Genomic DNA, 25,589 nt, shown 5'->3' on the forward strand with positions numbered 1-25,589 from the left:
GAGTAATGAGTACACCTCTTAGAGTACTGACAATAAAAACAAAAATAAACAAATGGGACAGAATCAAACTTCAAAGTTTCTGCACAGCAAAGGAAACCCTAAACAAAACGAAAAGACAACCCACAGAATGGGAGAACATATTTGCAAGTGAAGCAACTGACAGGGGATTCATCTCCAAAATTTATAAACGCCTTCTGCAGCTCCATACCAAAAAAAAAAAACAAACAGCCCCATCAAAAAATGGGCAGGAGATCTAAACAGACAGTTCTCCAAAGACATACAAATGGCCGAGAAACACATGAAAAGATGTTCAACACATCAAAACCACTCTGATGTACCACCTTACACCAGCCAGAATGGCCATCATCCAAAAGTCTACAAACAATAAGTGCTGGAGAGGGTGTGGAGAAAAAGGAACCCTAGTACTCTGTTGGTGGGGTTGTAAATTGGTGCAACCACTGTGGAAAGCAGTATGGAGATTCCTCAGAAAACTAAACATAGAACTACCATTTGATCCGACAATCCGACTCCCGGGCATCTATCCAGAGAAAACCACGACTCGCAAAGACACAGGTACTCCGATGTTCACTGCAGCACTATTTACAATAGCCAAGACATGGAAACAACCTAAATGTCCATCGACAGAGGAGTGGATCCAGAAGATCTGGTACATATACACAATGGAATATTACTCAGCCATTAAAAAGAACGAAATACCGGCATTCTTAGCAACATAAATAGACCTAGAAATTATCATGCTAAGTGAAGTCAGCCATACAATGAGACACCAACATCAAATGCTTTCACTGACATGTGGAATCTGAAAAAAGGACAGACGGAACTTCTTTGCAGAACAGATGCTGACTCACAGACATTGAAAAACTTATAGTCTCTGGAGGAGACAGTTTGGGGGGTGGGGGATGTGCTTGGGCTGTGGGATGGAAATCCTGTGAAATCTGATTGTTATGATCATTATACAACTACAGATGTGACAAATTCATTTGAGCAATAAAAACAAGATAAAGTTAAAAATATTAAAATAAAGAGAAAAAGATGCAAAACCTCAAAAAAAAAAAAAAGAAGAATTGAGATGCTAGTCGTGGAGTTCCCATCATGGCTCAGCAGTTAACGAACCTCACTAGGATCCATGAGGACGTGGGCTCAATCCCTGGCCTTGTTCAGTGGGTTGGGGATCCAGCGTTGCTGTGAGCTGTGATGTAGGTCAAAGGCACAGCTTGGATCCTGCGTTGTGTGGCTCTGACATAGGCCAGCAGCTACAGCTCCAATTTGACCCCTAGCCTGGGAACTTCCATATGACACGAGTGCATCCCTTAAAAAAAAAAAAGAGAGATGCTGGTTTCAACTTCAAATGCATTTCCAATATCCTGCACTTGTACCGTCCTCTTCTCACGATTGCTGGTTTTGATATCAAATTTGTATGTGGATGATTTCCCACCTTTACTGTACGTTTTTGCCATTACCAGTGAGCTTCCCCATTTGTAATTTTTTTTGTTTCTAGTTGTGGTTCTTCCATCTAGAGAAGCTCCTTTAGCATTTTCTGTAAAGCTGGTTTGGTGCTGTTGAACTCTACTAGCTTCTGCTTGTCTGTAAAACGTTTGACTTCTCCGCCAAGTCTGAACAAGAGCCTTGCTGAGTAGAGTACTGTTGGCTATAGATTTTTCCCTTTCATCAATTTAAAAATATCATGTCACTCCCTTCTGACCTGCAGAGTTTCTGCTGAAAAATCAGCTGATTAACTTATGGGGAATCCCTGGTATGTTATCTGCTGCTTTTCCCTGGCTGTTTTAATGTTTTTCTCTTTGTCTTTAATTTGGGTCAATTTGATTAATATGTCTCAGTTCCTCCTTGAGATTAAGCTCTATAGGACTCTTTGCTTCCTGGACTTGAGTGAACATTTCCTTTCACATGTTAGAGAAATTTCTGGTTATTACCTCTTCAAAGGACCTTTCTCTCTTTTCACCTTCTGGGACCCATATAATGTGAATATTCTTGGGTTTAATGTCTGAGAGGTCGCTAGACTACCTTCATTTAATTATTTTTTTCTTTATTCTGTTCCATGGTGGTGATTTCCACCAATGTGTCTTTCTGCTTATTTGTTCCTCTGTCTCACATGTGTTGCTACTGATTCCTTCTGGCATATTTTTCATTTCAGTTATTGTATTGTTCATCTCTGTTTTTTAAATCTTCTAGCTCTTTTTGAAACATTTATTGTATCTTCTCAATCTTTGCCTCCATTCTTTTCCTGTTATCTTGTATCAGTTTTACTATCACCACTCTGTATTCTTTTTCACGTAGACTGCCTATCACCATTTCACTTAGTTGTTCTGAGGTTTTTATTTTGTTCCTTTGTCTGGGACATACTTCTCTGTAGTGTCATTTTCTCTTTCTGTGTATGAGGTCACTATTCAGCACATTCAGCAGGGTGGAGGATTGTAGTCCCTCTTGCCTCTAAGTGTGTGTCCCTGGTGGCTGTGGTTGGTCCAGGGCTTGTGTTGACTTCCTAGTAGAGGGACTGATGCCTGCTCACTGATGGGTGGGGCGTGTCTTATCCTTCTGGTGGGTAGAGGGTGTGTTTAGAGGTGGCTGTGGGCTCAGGACAACTTTAGGCAGCCTTTCTGCTGTTGGTTCTTTGGCATGAGGCTTCCCACCACTGGAGCCTGGAGGCTGTTGGGTGATGGCAGGTCTTGGAGCCAAAATGGTAACCTCAGGGAGAGGTCAAGCCAATCAATATTCCCTTCCCCCACAGTAAACCACAGTCAACTCCTGCCTCTCCAAGAGACACACCAAGTCCTATAGGTAGGTCTAGCCCAGGATGCTATGGAGTCACTGCTTTGCCCTGGGTCCTAAAGCATGTGACATCTTAAGTGCCCTTCAAGACTGAGTCTCTCTTTCCTCTAGTCCTGTGATACTTCTGCACTCAACCACCATCAACCTTCAAAGCCAAAGGCTCTGGAGGTTCCTCCACCTAATGTCAGAATCCTGGGTTGGGGAGCCTGACATGGGGTTCGGAATACTTAATCCTAAGAGAGAACCTCTATGATAAAATTATTTCCCCGTTTGCAGATCACCTACCCTGCAGGTACAAGATTTGATTATATCGAAAAAGCAGCCCTCCTACCCTCTTGTGCTTTCTTCGTCTTTGGGTGTAGAATATCTCTCTTGGTAGATTCCAGACTTTTTTGTCAATGGTTATTCAGCAATTTGTAGTGGTTTGGGCATTTTTATGAGAGGAGGTGAGCTCAAGTCCTTCTACACAATCTTATCTCCTACTCTTAATAACAATTTTTAAAATTCTTATTAACTAAGTGGTACTCTACATACTACAAATCAGCCCATTTTAAGTGCACAATTCAATGATTTTCACGAAATTTAAAAGAACTATGCAAACTACCACAAAGAAATCTCTTCTGCCTTGTTTAACAGTCAATCCCTGCTCCAAGTAAACAATAAATCGCTCAGTCTCTATAGGTTTGTCTTAGATAGGTCATATAAACAGAACCATATGATATGTGATGTGTCTTTCTTGTTCCTTCCACTTAGTATACTTAGTATAATGTATTTTATTTAGTTGAATCCATGTTGTATTGTGTTATCAGTACTTTTTTCCTTGTACTGCCAAAAAGTATTCCACTGTACCGATAAAGGGCATTTTATCTATCCATTCACTGGATATTTTAACCATTCCTGGTTTTAAGCTGGTAGGAATAGTATGCTACTAAGAACATTTGTGTATAGTCTCTGTATGCACATGTTTTCATTTCTTTCGGGTAAACATGTAAAAGTGGAATTACTGGGTCATACAATAAAATTGAAAGGAACTGTCAAATTGTTTCCTAAAGTGGCTATGTATGTTGTTTAACATCTTTAGCACAAATACATGAGAATTTCCGATGTCACCATATCCTAACACCTGTTACTGTCTACCTTTTTGACTGTAGCTTTCTCAATTTATTTTTTTAATTAAAGCAACACCGGCTGATAACATTAGATAGCTTTCATGTGTACACTTCTACTTCTGTATACTCTATAGCATACTCCCCATTAAAAATTTAGTTTCCATCCATTGCCATACAGTTGATCCTTTCTACCTATTTCTCACTCCTACAACAAGAGCTGTCCTAATGAGTATAAAGTGATACCTCAGTAATTTTGCTGTATTGTGTAAGATAAAGATCTAAATTAAACTTTTTGCACGTAAATGCTCTAATTAACCCAGCAACACTTGTTGACAAAACTATGCTTTCTCCATTGAAAGGCTTTAAACCTTCCTCAAAGATAAACTGTCCACTGGTGGTTCCTTTTTAATACTCAGTTGTGTTATACCCACATGGTGGCCCTATCTTAGTTACATAGCTACAAGGCCATTTTTAAAAACCCAGAAACTGTTTATAAACATAGAGGTTTATTTCCGAGTTTTCAATTCTGTTCCACTGATCTATATTTTTCCTTGACAGAACTTAAATGTGCGTAGCAATTTTAATTAACTTTCTTTCCACGAAAAAATACACTCACAAGGACAAATCCTATGTCTTCCCACCATTCTACGCCAGGCTAAGCATAACATATAGCAAAGATTTAATAATAAGTGAATGAATCAACAAATGAACAAAGCCATTAAAATCCCTATGAATCCAGTAAATACTACAGAAATAGTGATAAATGCAATGTCCAATAAAACAATGAAATTAACACCATTCTTCTATACCGGTTCTATCTATATAATAAAAGAAGTCACTGCTGCCAAAATTTCTGGAATAAAAGCAGAGAAGACAATCTTCACAATCTTGAGGGAGGGAAAGGTTTTGCTTTTTCAAACACGACATGAGAAGCACTAATCACAAGGGAAAAAAACTGAGCAAGTTAGGAATTTCTCTTCTTCAAAAACATGCTGTTAACAGAGCAAAAAGCAAGCTACACAGTGGAAGAAATTTGCAAATCATGTATCCAACAAAGGACATGCATAGAGAATTCATAAAAAAAATTCTACAAATCAAAAAAACTAAGTTTAATTTTAAAATGGTCAAAAACTTGAACCATGATCTCATAAAAGAGCAATCCAAATAGCTTATAAAAACATTAAAATAATAAGAAAAAATGAAATCATAATTAGATAAAATGAAATACATTATTTTAGATTCTAATGTTAGAATCTCCTAAATTTGAGCACATGCATTTCCAATACTTTTACTCCTAAGAATATTCCCAAGAGGACTGGACAAATTAGACATGAATAAAATATTCACAGAAACTTACTATTAAACAACCAAATATCTATTAATGGTGTAAAGAATAAACAAGTTGTTATTTTCACATAACTGTATACTGTAAAGCAGTGAAAAAGAATGAATGCAAAAAACATAAGAAAACTCAGACGTGTGTGTGGGGGCGGGGAAGGATAACTGAAAGTCTTTTATCTATGTAAAATGCCAAAAGAAACAAAATTAATCTATGGTGACAGACATCAAAACTAAATTACCTTTTCAAGACAGCCGACTAGAGCCTTCTGAAAAGCAGATATGTTCTAAATATTCACTGTATAGCCATTACACAGGTGCAAACATTTATTAAACTTCATTGCACTACAAACCTTCTGTAAGCTCTTCAAAGCAGATTTCACAGTTTATGAATATCTTTCACTCTCCTCTACAGAAACTGTTCCAGAATCAAATGCTACAAAGGCCAAACTTTAAACAATTTAAGCTAATCATGGAAATACTTACCAAAAAAGAACTTGATTGCCACTGTATCTCTCATAGCGTGCTCTTGCAGACATTAATCTATTATTTTTAAAAGTAAAAAACAGTAAAAATTATTCTACCTTAAATTCTTCCAAAAATTGCTATAATTAATGTAACAGTAAATGATCAGATCTACCGCTAAATTTTCACTAGAGGAGTTCCCATCGTGGCTCAGTGGTTAGTGAATCCGACTAGGAACCATGAGGTTGCGGGTTTGATCCCTGGCCTTGCTCAGTGGGTTAAAGATCCGGCGTTGCCGTGAGCTGTGGTGTAAGTCGCAGACGTGGCTCGGATCCTGCGTTGCTGTGGCTCTGGCATAGGCCAGCAGCTACAGCTCCGATTTGACCCCTAGCCTGGGAACCTCCATATGCCATGGGAGCGGCCCAAGAAATAGCAAAAAGACAAATAAACAAATTTTCACTAAAGTTTAAAAATACATACATTAAAGGCAATAAATATTTTCTTTCTTTTTTTTTTGTCTTTTTGCCTTTTCTAGGGCTACTCCCGTGGCACATGGACATTCCCAGGCTAGGGGTGTAATTGGAGCTGTAGCCACCAGCCTACACCAGAGCCACATCAATGTCAGATCCAAGCCGCATCTGCAACCTACACCACAGCCCACAGTAACACCAGATCCTTAATCCACTGAGCAAGGCCAGGGGTCAAACCCGCAACCTCATGGTTCCTAGTGAGATTCATTAACCACTGCACCATGACAGGAACTCCAATAAATATTTTCAAAAACAGTAACAGCTAACATTTTCAAAAATAATAATAGCTAATTTTAAAGGCCAATAAATGCAATACTCCTACGTACATTATATAACCTATGAGCTAAAAGTAAATAATGCTCTTTTTATTTTTTAATTTTTTTTAATAGTCACACCTGCAACATATCGATTCCTGGGCCAGCAAAAGAATCTGAGCCACAGCTGCAACCTATACCACTGCTGCAACAAGGGCAGATCCTTAATCCACTGTGCCGAGCCATGGATCAAACCCATGCAACTAGAGACAAGGCCAGATCCTTAAGCTGCTATGCCTAAGATGGAACTCCAATAATGTTCTTTTTTACTGTGAAAAAATATAATTTGTCTGATTTTCTACTGAATGGTAAAGAATAGTTACTGATGGCAAAGGCATACACATGCGCACACATGCACGCAGGCACAATCTGCTGAATATAAATGTGCTTGCATTTAAAAATATTTTTATCATGGGAGCTCCCTTTGTGGCTCAGCAGAAATGAACCCAACTAGTATCCGTGAAAATGTGGGTTTGATTCCTGGCCTCGCTCAGTGAGTTAAGGATCCAGCTTTGCTATGAGATGTGGTCAAAGATAAGGCTTGGAGCCCATGTTGCTGTGGCACAGGCCAGCGGCTGCAGTTCCAATTCAACCCCTTGACTGAGAACTTCCATATGCTGCAGATGAGCCCCTAAAAAGAAAAAAAACAAAAATACTTTTATTAACACTCTATAGTTTTCAGTATTTTTTCTTTCTTCTTGGCATATATTTCTTTTACATATATTAACATCTGAATTATGTTACACAGAAAACAAAATAATAAAGCCAAAACAATCTGTTCCATAGCCAGAAACTTAAAGGACAGCCAGAAAAAGTGATGGTTAAGCTGGTCATGGAAGAAAAACACATTTTAATTAAAACATTATGCAAAGTTATAACAGTTAGTGCTTTATAGCACTCCAAAGTGTTTTTACAAATATAACACAATGAGTAAGGTAGCAGGAAACAAAATTCACTTAACAGAATAGAAAAATGAGGTTCAGAAAGTTTATGATGGATACTGTCCATGGAAGCCTATACCAGAAGAGTCCTGCTTCTTCCACTTTATATGAAACTTCATCAAACCATACCCATCTTAAGCTTCTGGCATAATAAATATTAATATAAATTTAATATAAAATTAATAATTTTTTTTTTGCTTTTTAGGACTTCATGAACTGTGGCATAATGGAATTACTGATGCTAGGGATCAAATCAGAGCTGCAGCTGCTGGCCTATGCCACAGCCACAGCAAAGCCAGATCCGAGCCACCTATAGCTCAGCTCATGGCAATGCTGGATCCTTAATCCACTCAGTGGGACCAGGGACTGAACCCGCATACTTATGGATATTACTCAGGTTCATTTCTGCTGAGCCACAATGGGAACTCCCAGAAAAGTTGTTTTCATTGGCTGGCACACAGTGAGCACTTTGCTTCGGTTTAAATATTCTCATTGAATCTTCCAAAGGCTGTATCAAAAGTAATCTTATTATCTGTATTTTATGGAAGATAAAATCACAACTTGGATGTAAGGCTTCCTCAAGGTTCCACTGCTAAGAAAGCCTGGGATGAGGAAGGCCAATTTCTCTGCTTAGCCTACAAAAAGCCCCTAAATGATCTGGTCCCTGCAACTGTCTGTCTAAGCTCATTTGAATAACTCCTCCGCATTCTCTTAAACACAGCATCACACTTACCTAAGCTGATGTTCCCTGAGATTTGATAATATTTCCATTCCATGAAGATAGGAATAAATAATATTTAAGTCCTGTAGGATAGAAAATATTTCCAATTAATTTTCAAATATACTTTAAAAAATATGACATCCAATAACTCTGATTTTAAGCAAACAGGGATTTATGTCACAAATGTTAACTATAAAGATCACAAAATCTATGAATTAGAACATATCTGAAATTCCTGAGAAGCAGGAATTTCTCCTCAGCACTGCTGACAATCTCTACTCAAACAATTCCAGGAATCAAAAACTCATTACTTCACGTGAAAATCTATTTCATTTCTAAACAGATGCTATCTTTCTTCTTCAGTGACTTCCAAAGTATTTGAAAACAGTTTCGTATCTTTTAAGTCTTCCTTTTATCTCCAGCTAACAGTCTTAATATTTGCAGGTTCCAGACCTTTAAGCATCCTAGCTGACCTCAGTTCAATATTCCTCCTAAAACATGACTTTCTAAAAAATCTGTTTTAAATTCTAAACATTTTAGCAAACCAAACCAACAACACATAAAAAAGATCATACACCATGACCAAGAGGGAGCCATTCCACGTTTACAAGGATGGTTCAACATACGCAAATCAATCAACATAATACACTACACTAACAAAGTCAAAAACAAAATGATATCTCAACAGATGCAGAAAAAAACTGTAAAATTATTACTCTATGCAGATGCATGATACTATATATAGAAAACTCTAATAAGGACTCCACACAAAAACTACTGGATCTCATCAACAAATTCAGCAAAGCAGCCAGATATAAGATTAACATTCAAAAATCAGTTGCATTTCTGATTAGGAACAATGAAGTATCAGAAAAGGAATGTAACAAAAAAAAAAAACCTTCAATATCTCACAAAAATAAACAAACAAAACCCCCAGGAATAAACCTGAACAAGGAGGTGAAAGACTTATACAATGAGAACTATAAAACATTAATCAAGGAAATTAAAAACAATTCAAAGAAATGGGAAAATATTCCATGCTCCTGAACTGGATGAATATTTTTAAAATGTTACTACTAAATACTACCCAAAACATACTACCATACTACCTATAACAATCTACATATTTGATGCCATCCCTATCAAATTACCCATGATGTTTTTCACAGAATTAAGAATAATCTAAATATTTATATCCAACCATAAAACAGCCAGAAATACCAAAGCAACCCTGAAAGAAAAAAACCATAGCAGGAAGCATAACTCTCTCAGACTTCAGACAATATTACCAAGCTACAGAAATCAAGAAAGTGTGGTATTGGTTCAAAAACAGTCATACAGATCAATGGAATAGAAGAGAGACTCCAGGAAAAAACCCAGACACCTATGGTCAATTAATCTTCGACAAAGGAGGCAAGAATATAAAATGGGAAAAAGACAGTCTCTTCAGCAAGTGGTGCTGGGAAAACCAGACAGCTGCATGCAAATCAATGAAACTAGAACACATCCTCAGACCATGCACAAAAATAAACTCAAAATTGCCTAAAGACTTCAATATAAAACAAGACACTGGAGTTCCAGTCATGGTTCAGTGGTTAATGAATCCAACTAGGAACCATGAGGTTCCGGGTTCAATCCCTGGCCTCGCTCAGTGGGTTAAGGATCGGCACTGCCATGAGCTGTGGTGGAGGTTGCAGACGCGGCTCAGATCCCATGTGGCTGTGGCTGTGGCTGTGGCATAGGCTGGTGGCTACAGCTCCGATTTGACCCCAAGCCTGGGAACCTCCATGTGCCTCAGGTGCAGCCCTAAGAAAGACAAAAAAAAAAAAAAAAAGGTTAGACACCATTAAACTCCCACAAGAGAACATAGATAAAAAAACATTCTCCAATGTCAACCACACAAATGCTTTCTTAGGTCAGTCTTCCCAGGCAATAGAAATGAAAACAAAAATAACAAATGGAACCTAATCAAACTCACAAAACTTTGAACAGCAAAGGAAACCATAAACAAAATGAAAAGACAACCTACAGAATGGGAGAAAATAGTTGAAAATGATACAACTGACAAGGGCTTAATCTCCAAAATATACAAACAACTCATACAACTCAACAACAACAAAAAACAAACAATCCAATCAAAAAATGGGCAGAAGACCTAAATAGACATTTCCCCAAGGCAGAAAGAGGGATGGCCAGTAGGCACACGAAAAAATGCTCAAATCACTAATTATTAGAGAAGTGAAATCAAAACTACAATGAGGTACCACCTCACATCTGTTAAAATGGGCATCACTAATAAGTCTATAAATAACAAATGCTGGAGAGGGTATAGAAAAAGGGGAGCCCTTCTTCACTATTGGTGGGAATGTGAAGTGGTACAACCACCATGGAAAATAGCATGGAGATTCCTCAGAAAACTAAATACAGAACTACCACATGACCCAGCAATCCCAATCCTGGGCATATATCCAGACAAACCTTTCATTTGAAAAGACAGGTACCCCATGCCCCCTTTTTTCACTGCAGCACAATTCACAATAGCCAAGACATGGAAACAACCTAAATGTCCATCAACAGATGAACTGATTAAGAAGATGTGCTGCATATATACAATGGAATACTATTCAGCCATAAAAAGAAAAAACAATGCCATGTGCAGCAACATGGATGGAACCAAAGACTCTCATACTAAGTGGTATAAATCAGAAAGAGAAAGACGAATACCATATGATTGATGACTTACATGTGGAATCTAAAATATGGCACAAAGGAACCTATCTACAGAACAGAAACAGACTCACAGACATGGAGAACAGACTTGTGGTTGCCAAGGGGGAGGAGGAAAGGAGTGGGATGGACTGTGAATTTGGGATTAGTAGATGCGAACTATTACTTTTAGAATGGATAGGCAATAACGTCTTACTGTATAACACAGGGAACTATTATATCCAATCTCCTGGAATACACCATGACAGAAAATAATATTTGTCTTTTTGCCATTTCTTGCTTGGGCCGCTCCTGCGGCATATGGAGGTTCCCAGGCTAGGAGTCGAAACGGACCTATAGCCACCGGTCTACATCAGAGCCACAGCAATGCGGGATCCGAGCCACATCTGCAACCTACACCACAGCTCACGGCAATGCCAGATTGTTAACCCACTGAGCGAGGCCAGGGATCGAACCAGCAACCTCATGCTCCCTAGTCGGATTCGTTAACCACTGAGCCACGACGGCAACTCCTGGAAAATAATATTTTTAAAATGAACATGTGTGTATATACATATATGTCATATATAATACATATAGACACACACAGACATATATGCATGACTGAGTCACTGCTGTACAGCTGCAATTGGCACAACACTGTAAATTCACTATAGTTTTATCTTTTTTTGTCTCTTTAGGGCTGCACTCGCAGCATATACAGGTTCCTAGGCTATGGATCCAATCGGAGCTGCAGCCACTGGCCTATGCCAGAGCCCCAGCAACACGGGATTCAAGCCGCGTCTGCAACCCACCCCACAGCTCACAGCAACACTGGATCCTCAACCCACTGAGCCAGGCCAGGGATCAAACTCTTGTCCTAATGGATGCTAGTTGGGTTTGTTAGCTGCTGAGCCATGACAGGAACTTCAACCCACTATACTTTATTAAAAATTTTTAAAAAGTAGAAAAATTTCTTCTCCAGACTTCCTATCATGGCTAGGGGGTTAAGAACCCAGTGTAGTCTCCACGAGGATGTGTGTTCCATTTCTAGCCTCATTTAGTGGGTTTCGAATCCGATGCTGCCAAAAGCTATGCCATACATCACTGATATGGCTGGAATTCAAGGTTGCTATGGGTGTGATATAGGCCTCAGCTGCAGCTCAGATTTAACCCCTAGCCTGGGAACTTCCATATGCCAGTAAAAAGAAAAAAAAAAATCTTTTTAGAGATTCAAGGTGATACTAATACACCACTAAACAAAATAGATGTTCATTCTGTAAAAGAGCTGGGGAACCTTTCTCCAGCCCTCATCCAGGTATTCAAAAATCATGTTAGCATAGTATAGTAATATAATAAAACCTCAGCTAAAAGCAATGACAAAGCAAAAGGAGAATGTGGGAGCAGAGAACATTGCTGAATGAAAAGAGTATTCTATTTTACCACAGAATGGTGGTGCATAGTGATTACAATGCAGCTTAAATTCCCAATACAGGGAATTCCTGCCATGGCTCACTGCTAACAAAACCAACTAGGATCCATGAGGATGTGGGTTCGATCCCTGGCCTCCATGGGTTAAGGATCTGGTACTGCCTTGAGCTGTGTGTCTAAGTCACAAACACAGCTCAGATCCCACATTGCTGTGGCTGTGGCACAGGCCGGCAGCTGAAGCTCCGTTTCAAGCCCTAGCCTGGGAACTTCCATGTGCTGCAGGTGCAGCCCTAAAAAGCAGAAAAATAAAAAATAAAAAATTAATTCGCAACATAAAATGTACCTCTTTGGTCCTATAAGGAATAATGCCTTTATACCAGGCAAGACTTTTCCCAAACACTATCCTCTCAGTGCAACTTTTTAAAAGGCAGATAGAAGAAAAAGAAAAGACACGTAAGACAACTTGTTTCCTAATATGCTAAGAAAGAAACTCTAAGAAAAACAACAATAATCTCTGATTCTAAAGATTATAACTGCAATTAACTACGATAGATTCAATGACCACACACACCTCTGCTAAAAGAGGAGTGGGTGTATGAGATAAGAAATATCATTGTAGGAGTTCCCTGATGGCTCAGGCCAGGGATCAAACCCACACCACAGCAGAGAACCAGAGCTACAGCAGTGACAACACCAGGTCCCTAAACTTCTGAGCCACCAGGGAACTCCTACAATGGTATTTCTTATCTCATATACCTTTTTGCAGTGGGATTTGTCACTCCCTCATCAATAACTGCAATCTAGATCTCGATTGGTCCTGAATTTGTTCTGACCCAAAGAATGTGGCACATGTGAGGTTGTGTACCTTTTAAGATTCAAATACACTGAGATCACCAATGCAGTGATCAAGCCCAAAATAGCCTCATTGAGACAGAAAGCCCACATGGAATAGCACCCAGGCACCAGATAAGTGATTCCGTCTTAGACCAGGCCAGCTATCAACTGAATGGAACTACAAGAATGATCCAAGTTGAGGTTCTGGGGGGCACAAGAAACCACCTCCTAGCCAAAACCTTCTGAACTGAGGTAGTAAATAGAGCTCTGGCAAAAGAGCCTACAGACTCACCTAAGAGAGAGCGCCACCACCCAAGTTTAGAGATAGAATTTATATACTTGGCAGTAAGAATAATCCCTACAAAGGATCCATGATCTATGTGATAAAAACTTGTCACAGTAGAAAAAGCCAAGTGGAAACCTCTGAAACTGCTCCATTCCCCAGAACAAGATGGTAAATGAAAGACAATATTGCTTTTCCAAAGAGGCAAAGGCCTGGTGCTGTCAGTAAAGACTTAAAATATGCAGGGGTGACAGTCCTCATGTATCATCTGCAGAAAGAATATGGATACTAAAAAATGACCACAAACTGCCACACACTTAACCAGATTTTAGCCTTGGGTATAGTAGCTTCAGTCCCAGACATAATGTTGCTGAAACTAATTAATAAAGCCTCAAGTACTGATTCGGTGAATTTATTATTTTCCACTCCAATTACTAAAGTAAAAAGTACATAAACAGTTCGCAACTGTGTAGGACAATATTAACTTACAGTTTTAATTAAGGGCCATTTTAAGTCTCCCAGTCTCAGTCATAATATAATCTTAAGACATCTAGACAACCTGACACATTACATACGTATCCTGCTGACTGGAAAGAATGAACACAAGAATGAGCAAGAGGTGACTGGTACCCTGGAGTCCCTGGTAACCCACGCATAACCCAGAAAGTGAGAAATAAACTCTATTGAAGGTTCAAAGATCTGCCACTTTAATGTTCTTAAGGTTGTAGTGACTAGAAGCACTGCAAGACATCCTCTCCAAAGTAAAAGACAAATTGTGGAGACTTCGGCTTTCATTCAAGATGGAATAAGAGGGACTGGATTTATCTTCTACCTAAAATAACTAAAAATCATAATAAATATGTGAAACAACATTTTTAAAGAGGTAACACGTCAGCAAAGAAGGTAGTGACACTTGACAAAGAGGACAAAAATGAGGTGATTCATGTAATTATCACATCTTGCTGTCTAGTAGCATCTTAAGGAAAAGTAGCTGGCTACCTTAGGAGAAGGTAGCTCAAGTTTGCGAAGAATAGAAAGGATACATACTACAAAGAAACAACGTTCTGAAAACTTACAGAGAGCCTCGCCTGAAACTTAGGCTGCGTATTGATGATTCCATGCACATGAAGAAATAACCTGAAGTCAGGGAAAGAGCCATCTTAAAGGATTAGAGCAGTGGTCCTCAATCAAGACTGATTTTGCCCCCGGGGTGACACAGTGATGTCTGGAGACATTTGGGGTTGTCAAAATTCTTGGAAGGGCAAGGGGGTACTACTAGCATCAAGTGACTATAAGCCAGAGATGCTATTAAACATCCTGTGATTCACAGGACAAGGCCCCAAAACAAAGGATTCTCTGTGCCAAAACGTCAACAGTTCTGAGGTTTAAACTTCTGGATTAGAGGGAACAATACCCAAAACTCACACAGGCACAGAAGAGTTACTATTCCCACCAGGGAGAATGGGATATCTCATAATTCAGAATGCACTTAGTAGCGTACTCAGAAGGCTTTGGATTCAATATTGGGACAAAATTAACACTACACGAAATGCCACTTGGGTGCTACATTAATAGCATAGCTTAAAAAAACAGCCCCCTAAAGGATCAAATGATTCCCAAATTACTTGTGTCTCAGAGGAATATTTACAGGAAATTTTAAAATATCCAGTAGGTAAAAAGATTAATTTCTGGTGTTTGATCAAAAGTTACCCAGCAAGCAAAATGAGCCATAATGAGGGGGAAAAAATCAATCAAAACCAATTTGGTAATTGTCAGACAACATAGTTTTAAAAAAAATATACTTAAAAACTTACTCCAACTATATTTCTTTTTTTTTTTTAATTTTATTTATTTATTTATTTATTTATTGTCTTTTTGCTATCTCTTGGGCCACTCCCACGGCATATGGAGGTTCCCAGGCTAGGGGTCAAATCGGAGCTGTAGCCACTGGCCTACGCCAGAGCCACAGCAACACGGGATCCAAGCCGCGTCTGCAACCTACACCACAGCTCACGGCAACGCCAGATCGTTAACTCACTGAGCAAGCGCAGGGACCGAACCCGCAACCTCATGGTTCCCAGTCGGATTCGTTAACCACTGCGCCACGACGGGAACTCCTCCAACTATATTTCTTATGTTCAAGAAAACAGAGAAAAGATTAACCATTTAAGAAGAGACATAAAAAAAAAATCCAGATAAGAAAATAACAGTATCTGGTATGTAAAATACATTGGATGGGATAAATGGCATATTAGATCACTGTGGAAGAAAAGATTTAAAAACTTAAGACACAAAAATAGAAATGAAAACATAAAACACATCAAGATGGCTAAGTTGGAGTATACTGAGCTCCCACAAACACCTCAGAAAATACATCTATAGGTGGAGCAATTCTCACTGAAATCAAACTGGAAACTAGCAGAAAGACTCTTATATAAACAAAACTGTAAACAGAGATCCACATGAAGTCAGGTAAGAACGGAAGAAAAGCAATGAGGTCACGACCTGCACCCCTAAGGAAGGGACAAGGCTAAGAGGGCGACTGCATGGGCTCAGAGATCCTCCCCAACGAGTGAGGGATTTGAACCGCATAATGAGAAATCTAGCACTGCAGTCTAACACCAGGACGAAAAGTCCTCTTGGCTGGTGTAAAGATAAGTGGGACTAGAAGAGCAGTTTTGAAACCTTATATTCCGCCATTGATGAGCAAGCACATGCTTGTTTGATCTAAAAACAAGGCGGAGGAGAGTTCCCATCACAGCTTGGCAGAAACGAATCTGACTAGAATCCATGAGGACGCAGGTTTGAACCCTGGCCTCACTCAGTGGGTTGAGGATCTGGCGTTGCCATAAGCCAGACACAGCTTGGATCTGACGTTGCTGTGGCTGCAGCATAGGCCGGCAGCTATAGCTCTGATTTGACCCCTAGCCTGGGAATTTCCATATGCCGTGGGTGCAGCCCTAAAAATAGACAAAACAAGGTGGAGAAAGCAACTGAAGATGCCAGGGACTCTAGCTGGCTTCTTGCACCTGCCCCGCATGCACCCTTACCCATGCTGAGTGCTGCTTCAGCCCCTCTTGCTCCACTGCACAGCTCCCCATGAGAGCAAAGGCTACCACGGCCAGGGAGAGTATGCAGTTGTGGCAGACAGAGCTGGCTCAGACCCAACACTGCATCTAGACAGGGTGAAGGCAACCATTATTGGCATTCATGGAGACGGCAGATCAGACAACAGTGGTCTGGAACTCTGGAGTGCTAGGCCATCCAATGTGTACCTCGACCTACACTGGGTGCCCACTCTGGTCCCTCATGCTCCAGCTCTACTCCCCTGTGGGATGAAGATGCCAATGTCAGGAGCGGGGAAGTCCTCAAGGCTATGCTCCAGCACATATTGCCACTTCTATCTAACAAGTATTGCAAGTCTTAGCCACAGCGACTAAACAACAAAAAAGAAATAAAAGGCACTTAAATTGGAAAGGAAGAATTAAAACCGTCACTGTCTGCAGATGACACAATACTTCATAAAGAAACCCTAAAGTCGCCACCAAAAAACTATTAGAGTAAATGAAATAAGTAAAGCCGCAGGATACAATATTAACATACAGAAATCTTTTGCTTTTCTATACCCTAATAATGAACTATGAGAAAGAGGAAAAAAAGAAAACAATGGCACTTGAAAGTGCATGAAAAAGAATAAAATATCTAAGAAAAAACTTAAGCAAAGAAGTAAAAGACCCATACGCTGAAAAGTATATACCAATGATAAAGGAAACTGCAGATGATACAAAGAAATGGAAAGATATCATGGACTGGAAGGATACTGTTAAATAAAATGTTCGTATTATCCAATTGACAGATTTAATGCAATCCCTATTAAAATACCCATGATATTTTTCACAGAACTAGAACAAAAAAATCCTAAAATTTATATGGAACCACAAAAGAACCTGAAGAGCCAAAGCAATTTGAGAAAAAAGAACAAAGCCTGAAGTATCATGCTTTCTGGCTTTCCTTCTAGACCACACTACAAAGCAACAGTAATCAAAGCAGTATTAAACTTGCTCAAGGAAAAAAAAAAAAAAAAAAAGACACATAGATCAATGAAATGCAATAGAAGGCCCAGAAATAAAATCCACATACCATGGTCAATTTACCTATGTCAAAGGAGGCAAGAATATACAATGGGGAAAAGATAATCTCAATAAGTCATGCTGGGAAAACTGACAGCTACATTTAAAAGAATGAGATTAGAACAATTCCTCATACCATATACAAAAATAAATTCAAAATGGATTAAAGACCTAAAATATAAGACCTGAAACCATAAACTCCAAGAAGAGAGCATAAGCAGAACACTCTGACATAAATCACAAGCAATAATTGTTTTCAGCCTATTTGCTAAGGCAACAGAACAAAAGCAAAAATAAACAAATGGAATCTAATTAAACATAGAAGCTTTGAACAGCAAAGGAAACCATCAACAAAATGAAGACCATCTACTACTGAAAAGAAGAACGTATTTGCAAATGATAATACCAACAAGGAGTTAATACCCAAAATATATAAACAGCTTATACAATTCAGTATCAAAGAAATAACCCAATTGGAAAATGGGCCAAAGACATGAAAAACTTATTTCCAAAGACAAACAGATGTTTAACAAACATATGAAAAGATGCTCAACATTGTCAATCATCAGAAATATGCAAACCAAAACCACAAATATATACCATCTCACTCCTGTCAAAATGGCTATCAGCAAAAAGATCACAAATAACATATGCTGGCAAGGATGTGGAGAAAAGGGAGCCCTAGTAAGAAAAGGAATGTAAATTGCAGCCATTATGGAAAACAATATGAAGGGTCCTCGAAAAAACTAAAAATAGAACTACTGTAAGATCCACCAGCTAGCTCCATTCCTAGGTATACATCCAAAGAAATGAAAACACCAATTCAAAGAGATACATGCACCCAATGTTCATAGCAGCATTATCTACAATAGCCACGATATGGAGGCAAACTAAGTGACCCAAAGCTGAATGGATAAAGATGTGGTATCCATATGTATGTGCACACACACACACACACACACACACACACAGGGACACTGCTCAGCCATAAAAAAGAATGAATTTTGCCACCTGCAGCAACACAGATGGAGCTTTGGGGTATTATGCCCAGTGAAATAAATCAGAAAGACAAATATTCTACGTTATAACTTACACGTAGAATCTAAAAAATTAAACAAATGAATGCATATAATAAAACAGAAACAGACTGACAGATATAAAGAACAAACCAGTGGTTACCAGTGGCGAGAGGGGCAAGACAGAGGTAGGGAACTAAGAGGTACAAACTCTCAAGTATAAAACAATAATAATAATAAGATGTAATTTACAGTACAGGAAATGTAGCCAACATTTTATAATAACTTTAAATGGAGTATAATCTACAAATATACTGAATCGCTATGTTGTACACATGAAACTAACAATGCAGGAAATATTTCAATTTTAAAAAGTAAAGACAAATAAAAGAGAGAAAACACAGAAAAAATTCTAAACAGAGCACCAGTGAGATAAAGGAACAACTTCAAGCTGACTAACAAAAGCATGATTGGTGTCACTCTGGGGAAGACAAAGAACAAAAAATAGTTTGAAAAATGATGGAAAATCTTCCATATTTTCTCTTTGCTTTTCTATTTTTGGCCACACTCATGGCATGTGGAAGTTCCTGGGTCAGCGATCGAACCCATGCTACAGCAATAACCCGAGCCAATGCTGGATCCTTAACCTGCTGAGCCACAAGAGAACTCAAAATATTTGACAAAAAACTATAAACTGGCGCATCCAGGAAGCTCAACAAAATGCAAGCACGAGAAATAGGAAAACAACAGCAGCAACAACAGCAGCAGCAAAGCACACCATAATAAAATTGCTGAAAAATGATAAATTGTAAAAGCAGCTAGAGAAAGAAGATAATTACACACTGAGAACAATAATTAGAATTACAACACACTTCCAATCAGAAACAATGCAATCCAGACAACACTTACCAACACCTCTAAAGCCACAAAAGAAAAAACTGTCACTATTGTTCATTTTACATTGAATCATTTAATCACCAGCAGACCTGCTCCACAAAAAAAATGTTAAAAGTCCTTCATACAAGAGGAAAACAGTACCAGATGGAAGTCTGGATCCACATAAAGGAATGAAGAAAACTGGAAATGGTAACTACATGGGTAAATACAAATCTCTTTTCTAATTAAAGACACTTGACTGTTTAAAGCAAAAGCAAGGACAACAATATATTATGAGGTTTATTTATGTGTACAAGTAAAATGTAGCACAACTGACAGCACAAAAAGCCCAGGAGGTAAAAAATAGGAAATGTGATATTGAAAGGTTCTTATACTATATATGAAATAGCATAAAATCACTTGAAGGCTGACTGTGATGAGTTTAAGATGTTATATGTTAAGATGTGATGAGTTTATAAACTGTCATAAATCTCATAGCTGGTAGATCCTTTTGGATTTTTTACGTACATAGTAATATGGCCTGTGAAAAAGTCTTATTTCTTCCTCTCCCATGTATGTACCTATCCTTTTTTCTTTTTCAGGCTTTAATGCATGAGCTAATAAGACTTCCAAAACAATGGCTGGAGTAGGTGTGGTCACATACTACAAACACAGCTGCTGGGCCCCACCCTTTTAGAGTCATCATAACCTGGCCAGACACCCACAAAATGCCTATCCCATAGAAATGTGCTTGTTATTTTTTACACCAAGGCAACTTTTAGTGACAAACAAGTTCTGAAAACCATAACACAGAAAGGATATGTAAAGGCAAAAATAATTAAGTCCTGACCCACCAGATGAGTGTAGGCTACAGTCAACGAGTCCCAGAATTTTCTGAGATTCTTGACTGAATTATAATTTCCTCTGTTTCCTCTGTTTCAGACGACACATTTAGTACATCACTGATAATGCCAGGAGTAGCTGACAAAGAACCAGAAATTCACTTTTCAATTTTAAAGTCTAGGTGAGAATGTAATTCTCAAGTTTTCAAACATACATAACATACATGTGGTTCTCCCACTCTCTACCTCAAGAGAGGCTGACAAAGTTCATAAACTTAAGAATCTAAAAGCCCATCTTCAACTATCTAAAAGTTTGTCCTGTTATTTGCCTCCAATCTTATTACAGAGGGACAATTTGGCCATTTTACATGCAGATCTCCAATAGTATCTATAATGGTGACCAAATGGATTACTTCTATCAGGGATTGGCAAACTTTTTTCCTTTTTAATAAAGGGTCATATAGTAAATATTTTAGGTTTTCTGCACCATATGGTTTTTGTCACAAGTACTAACTCGCTTTTGTAGCATGAAAATGGTAAAAAAATAAAATAAAAGACAATAAAATAAACAGGTAAATGAATTTTATTTACAAAATAGCGGTAGGCTAATGTGGCCCCCAAGCAATACTTTATCAACTCCTAAATGCATGTGGTAAAAAATACCTACCAAGGAAGTCAAGCCATCAATAAACACCTCTTTGGAGAACAGCTCAACTTACGAGTTGTGGTGGAAACTGAAAACACCAGATTTTCATTTTTCCAACCTTCCATAAAACTAGCGCATGGGTTAATAATCCAGGCACTACCAATCAGATGCATCCATCCCAAACTTCCAATCTAGTAATATCAAGAAGTAAGAACTATACAGAGTCCATTTTAGCAGCTAGTGGTAGCAGCAGGGTCTGCCAACACTTGCAGTGTACAGTATAGGTGGTCGGAGGTCCAAGTTGTGGTATCCACTGCGCTCAGTGCTAACAGCAGTGTTTTCTTCACCAAACATGTGATAGAGAATATGGATCATGGTTGCCTAGCCTCAAGTCTACTTCTCCAGCATTCCCCTTTCAATAAATTCCTTTTCTATAAATTGGCCAGAATTGGCTTCTGTTGAACATAAGTAACAACCTTGAGAGACCGTTACACTAGCACCATTAGCATCACCTGGAACTTGGAAAAATGCAAATTCTTAGACTCTATGAATCTGACCTAGTGAATTAGAATCTCTGGAGGCAGGGCCTAGTTGTCTGTGGTTTAATGAGCCCTACAGGTGGTTCTGATGCACATTAAAGTTTAGTATGATTGGTTTATAGGTAAGATCTATATCATTCTGTGTTACTTGGCTAATCACCTATTAAGGAGAGAACGACACTGAGCACTGAGGTGTTTAGTAAATCCTGGTCCCTCCAGTGCATGTTTAGAGGGTCACAAGAGGCTATGTATTTATGAAAGGACAGAAAATAATCTCCCAGAACAAAGGATGGTTGGAGGAGCAAACTGATTAATTCTCTCATATGATATGGGTGGTTAAAGGTTTTGGTTTACATTGGACAGCAGGTAGTTGCTGATGTGCAATGCTGGTCTTATAAAGGGGTTTCTTGTGGTGTCTGTACCAATTATCTCTGAAACAGGCTTAAAGTACTACACTATCTAGTAGGCTCTTGGTGTGTTACAGGCTTATACATGTTTTATTTATTTTTTTATTTAGCCATACCCACAGCACATGTGCTCAGAGCAACTCTCTCTCTCAATTCTGCAGACTGCTGTTACAAGCAGGCTTATAAAACCAATTAAAACTTGGAAAATTTAAACTGGGTTTTTTGTTTTTATATTTTAGGGGTGCATGTGCAACACATGGAAGTTCCCAGGTCAGGGACTGAATCTGAGCTGCTGCAGTTAACACCAGATCCTTTAATCTACTGTGCCAAGCCGGGGACAGAACCTGCACCTTCACAACAACCAGAGCCACTGTAGTTGGATTCTTAACCCACTGCAGCATGGCGCTAATACCAAAACTAGCATTCTTAGAGCAATTCTGAATTTTTCTTTTTCTCAAAGTCTAAAATTGGTGAATTTCTTATCCATGATATGCTTAAGTCATCATACACAGCTTTCAGCACATCAATTATCTAAAACACTCATTAACGAAGATATTTTACTCATTATCCTGGGAATTTTAACAATAAAAAAAATCTCTCAGGATGGCTCTCTACAGTCAGTATAGATTCAGTCCCAAGATATACATATTCTGAAGCTATAATCAAAATTTATGCTGAAGAACCTTCTCCAAATGTGGGGGTTTGGGATTGGCATGTGCACACTGAGGTATATGGAAATTGGCCAATGGTGACATGCTGTATAGTACAGAGAACTCTACCCAATGTTCTGTGATAATCTATGTGGGGAAAGAATATGAAAGAGAATGGATATGTGTGTATGTATGATTGAATCAATTTGTTGTAGGCAGAAATTATCACAACCCTGTAAATCAACTCCACTTCAATAAAACTTAAAAAAAAAACTTCACCAAATCATCAGTAGGCTGCCTTCAGCCTAACAATGTGGTTAAAATCTTGGTAAACTACTGCCTTTGGAATGGATAAGTAATGAGATCCTGCTGTACACCACTGGGAACTATATATCTAGTCGCTTATGATGGAGCATGATAACATGAGAAAAAAGAAGTGTATATGTGACTGGGTGACCTTGCTGTACAGTATAAAATTGACAGAACCACTAAACCAGCTATAATGGAAAAAAATAAAAATCATTTTAAAAAAAAATTTTTTAAATAAAAATAATAAAATCTTCGACACTGGAGACAGTTGTAGGTTCCAACTCTGCCTCTATCAGTTAATCATGTAAACTTGGATAATGTGATTAACATTTATTTTTTGCACCACAGGAATGATAAACTACTTCCTTTTGAACATAAAATAATGCCTATTAAATATGCAGTACAGATACTAACACACAGTAAAAGTTAATAAATCTTAGTATATGTTTTATATGTTTGCATTATAAAGTTACAAAACAAAGTTTAATTATCAACAGACTATTAAAACTATTTTGAAGATGATTTTCAACTACTCCAAGTTAACCCCACATATTAAACACAAAATTCCATTCCACTCGTTTTCTCATTCATGAAGGTATAAATTTATTCAGCAAAATGCCAAGAAAGATCTATATGTAACAATTATTACAGCAGGTGCCAGGGACGATGGATTCTAAATACCATTTCCTACTAAAAGGAACCAAGGTTCCCTAGATAAAAGGCTGATTTTAGCAGAAGGGCAAAGCAAGTACAAGCCTGAAACTTTTTTTTTTGGCTGTACCCATACCCCCAGGTTGTGGGGGGGGGAATCAAACCCACACCACAGCAGCCATTGGAGCAGGTGCAGTGACAACATCTGATCCTTAAACCATTGTGTCACATGGAAACCCCCAAGCCTGGAACATTTTTTTGGGCCAGAAAGAACGGTATTACTTAAAGACTAATGGGGTCATGCCAAAAGGACATAAGAACTTAGAAAGGATTCCCGCTGGCTAAATTTGGGGCAACCTAATAGTGAGAAAGAATAATGACAATAGTAAAAATACAAAAATAATCCCTGAATTCAGTTTTTTGTTGTTGTTCTTTTTAAGGAGGAGGAGAGGGGAAAGTGCGGAAAGTTCTTCTATACAGAATACCAGCTAATAAATGTAGAAGGAATAAATAACTACACTTTCTACTTCACACTTTCAGGTGGGTGACCCATCAGCTTCTCAAGTGCAACAAATCCAAAGACAAAGTGATCATCTAAACCCCTAGCTGTGTCTTGCTCCTAGGTTCCCTCATTTAGGTGACAGTACTCACCTTTGACAGTTCTGGTGAGAATCTCTCAATTCTACTTTCTAAACATCTTTGTTCCCCATTTCAAACGAAGCAATTCAGGGATTCAGTATTTCTTACTGGATAACAGAAAACAGCCTTCTTGCCTGTAGTCTGCCCCCCTGTAATCCATTCTTCAGAGTGCTGCCAGAGTGATCTTTGTAAAAAGAAAATACAGACTCCTTAACAAGGAGAACACAGTCCTTGATGTCTGGATCCTGACCATACCTCCAGCCGCATCTATTTTCCTACTCATTTTTGTCCCAAAGTTCCAGCTACCCAGGTGAATTGCATGTTTGTGCCAAGCTCACCTTGTGGTCTTGGCAAACACTGTTCCCTTTTCAGAAAACACATATTGCTCCTTCTTCACATAACTTTTATATATTCTAGTCCACACTCAAATCAGAGTTCCCTCTTCTAAAACGTGAATGACACCTGCCTACCCCCTTACTCCTCTCTCCCAACAGCCTTCCCACAAACTCCTGAGCACTTGGTATTTGCAATTATCGCAGTACTTAACCTGACTGTGTTTTAATTGTCTGTGTACCTGTCTATCTCCTCCCCGCAGAACTTTAACCTTTTGTCCCTGGCACTTAAAAATAGGGTTTTAAAAATATTTACCACATAAATATCCATCAGGCAATCTTCCACAGACACACACATACACAAAACCTCAACTCTGCCTTAGAAAGTCATTTAAGGAATTCATGAACAATTCAAACTTCAGGTGGCACTTGAGACACTTATGAGGCACTTGTGACACTACACTCTTTTCTAAAAAATCTACTATGATGAAGCTATCTCATATTAGTTAAATGTTTTTAAGAAATCAAACTAGAATAGGCTAACATCCTCTGAAAACAAAATTTATAAAACAGAATGGTATAAAAAAATCACATTATCAAGCAAACCTGTTTTCATTCCACCTGAAACTTGAGAATTATAAACTTCCATTAAATCAACACAGTCACTTTAAAGAACTTCATGCAGTACAGGCAAGATTAAACAAGAAGCATTTATTTAGGAAAACATTAGACCTCTATATAGATGTCAGTAAAGAAATAAAAGTTCAAAGCTTACAATGTAACCTAAAGTTCAGGGATAAAGAGAAAGCAGTGGTCTAAGGAACTGACTGATGAATCATGTGACCTTAACCAAGACATTTTACTTCTTTATCTGTATGCAGCCCATTTCACTAGCTCTTGACCCCATTAGCTAAAGTATTTTTGGGGAAGCTATATATGCTCACAATTACATGCTATGTGGTGGTGCTATTTCCGCTGTGTACTAAGTGTCCTAGGCCATGAGTCCCACGGTCTCTGCTACGTGTCAAAGCTTGAAGCCCTACAGCTTCCAAAGCTTCATGAATAGCAAAGT

At 38.5% G+C, this 25,589-nt stretch overlaps 1 protein-coding gene across 7 annotated transcripts in view; it reads right to left on the reverse strand.

Annotated features, from left to right (window-relative positions):
* Positions 1-25,589, reverse strand: part of RAPGEF6 (Rap guanine nucleotide exchange factor 6) — a 226,774-nt gene that overhangs the window by 190,697 nt on the left and 10,488 nt on the right. For all 7 annotated transcript variants that reach the window (XR_007134590.1, XM_047778562.1, XM_047778563.1 and 4 more), the window contains 2 exons: positions 8,239-8,309; positions 5,742-5,798 (listed from right to left, as the gene is read on the reverse strand). Coding sequence is in view for 5 of the 7 variants with exons in the window: in XM_047778562.1 (XP_047634518.1) it covers positions 5,742-5,798; positions 8,239-8,309 (128 nt within the window). In the remaining 2 variants the exon portion in view is untranslated. Of the gene's footprint in view, positions 1-5,741; positions 5,799-8,238; positions 8,310-25,589 lie in introns of those variants that run through there.

The sequence above is a fragment of the Phacochoerus africanus genome, chromosome 4, assembly GCF_016906955.1.
Source record: "Phacochoerus africanus isolate WHEZ1 chromosome 4, ROS_Pafr_v1, whole genome shotgun sequence".
Lineage (NCBI taxonomy): Eukaryota > Metazoa > Chordata > Mammalia > Artiodactyla > Suidae > Phacochoerus > Phacochoerus africanus.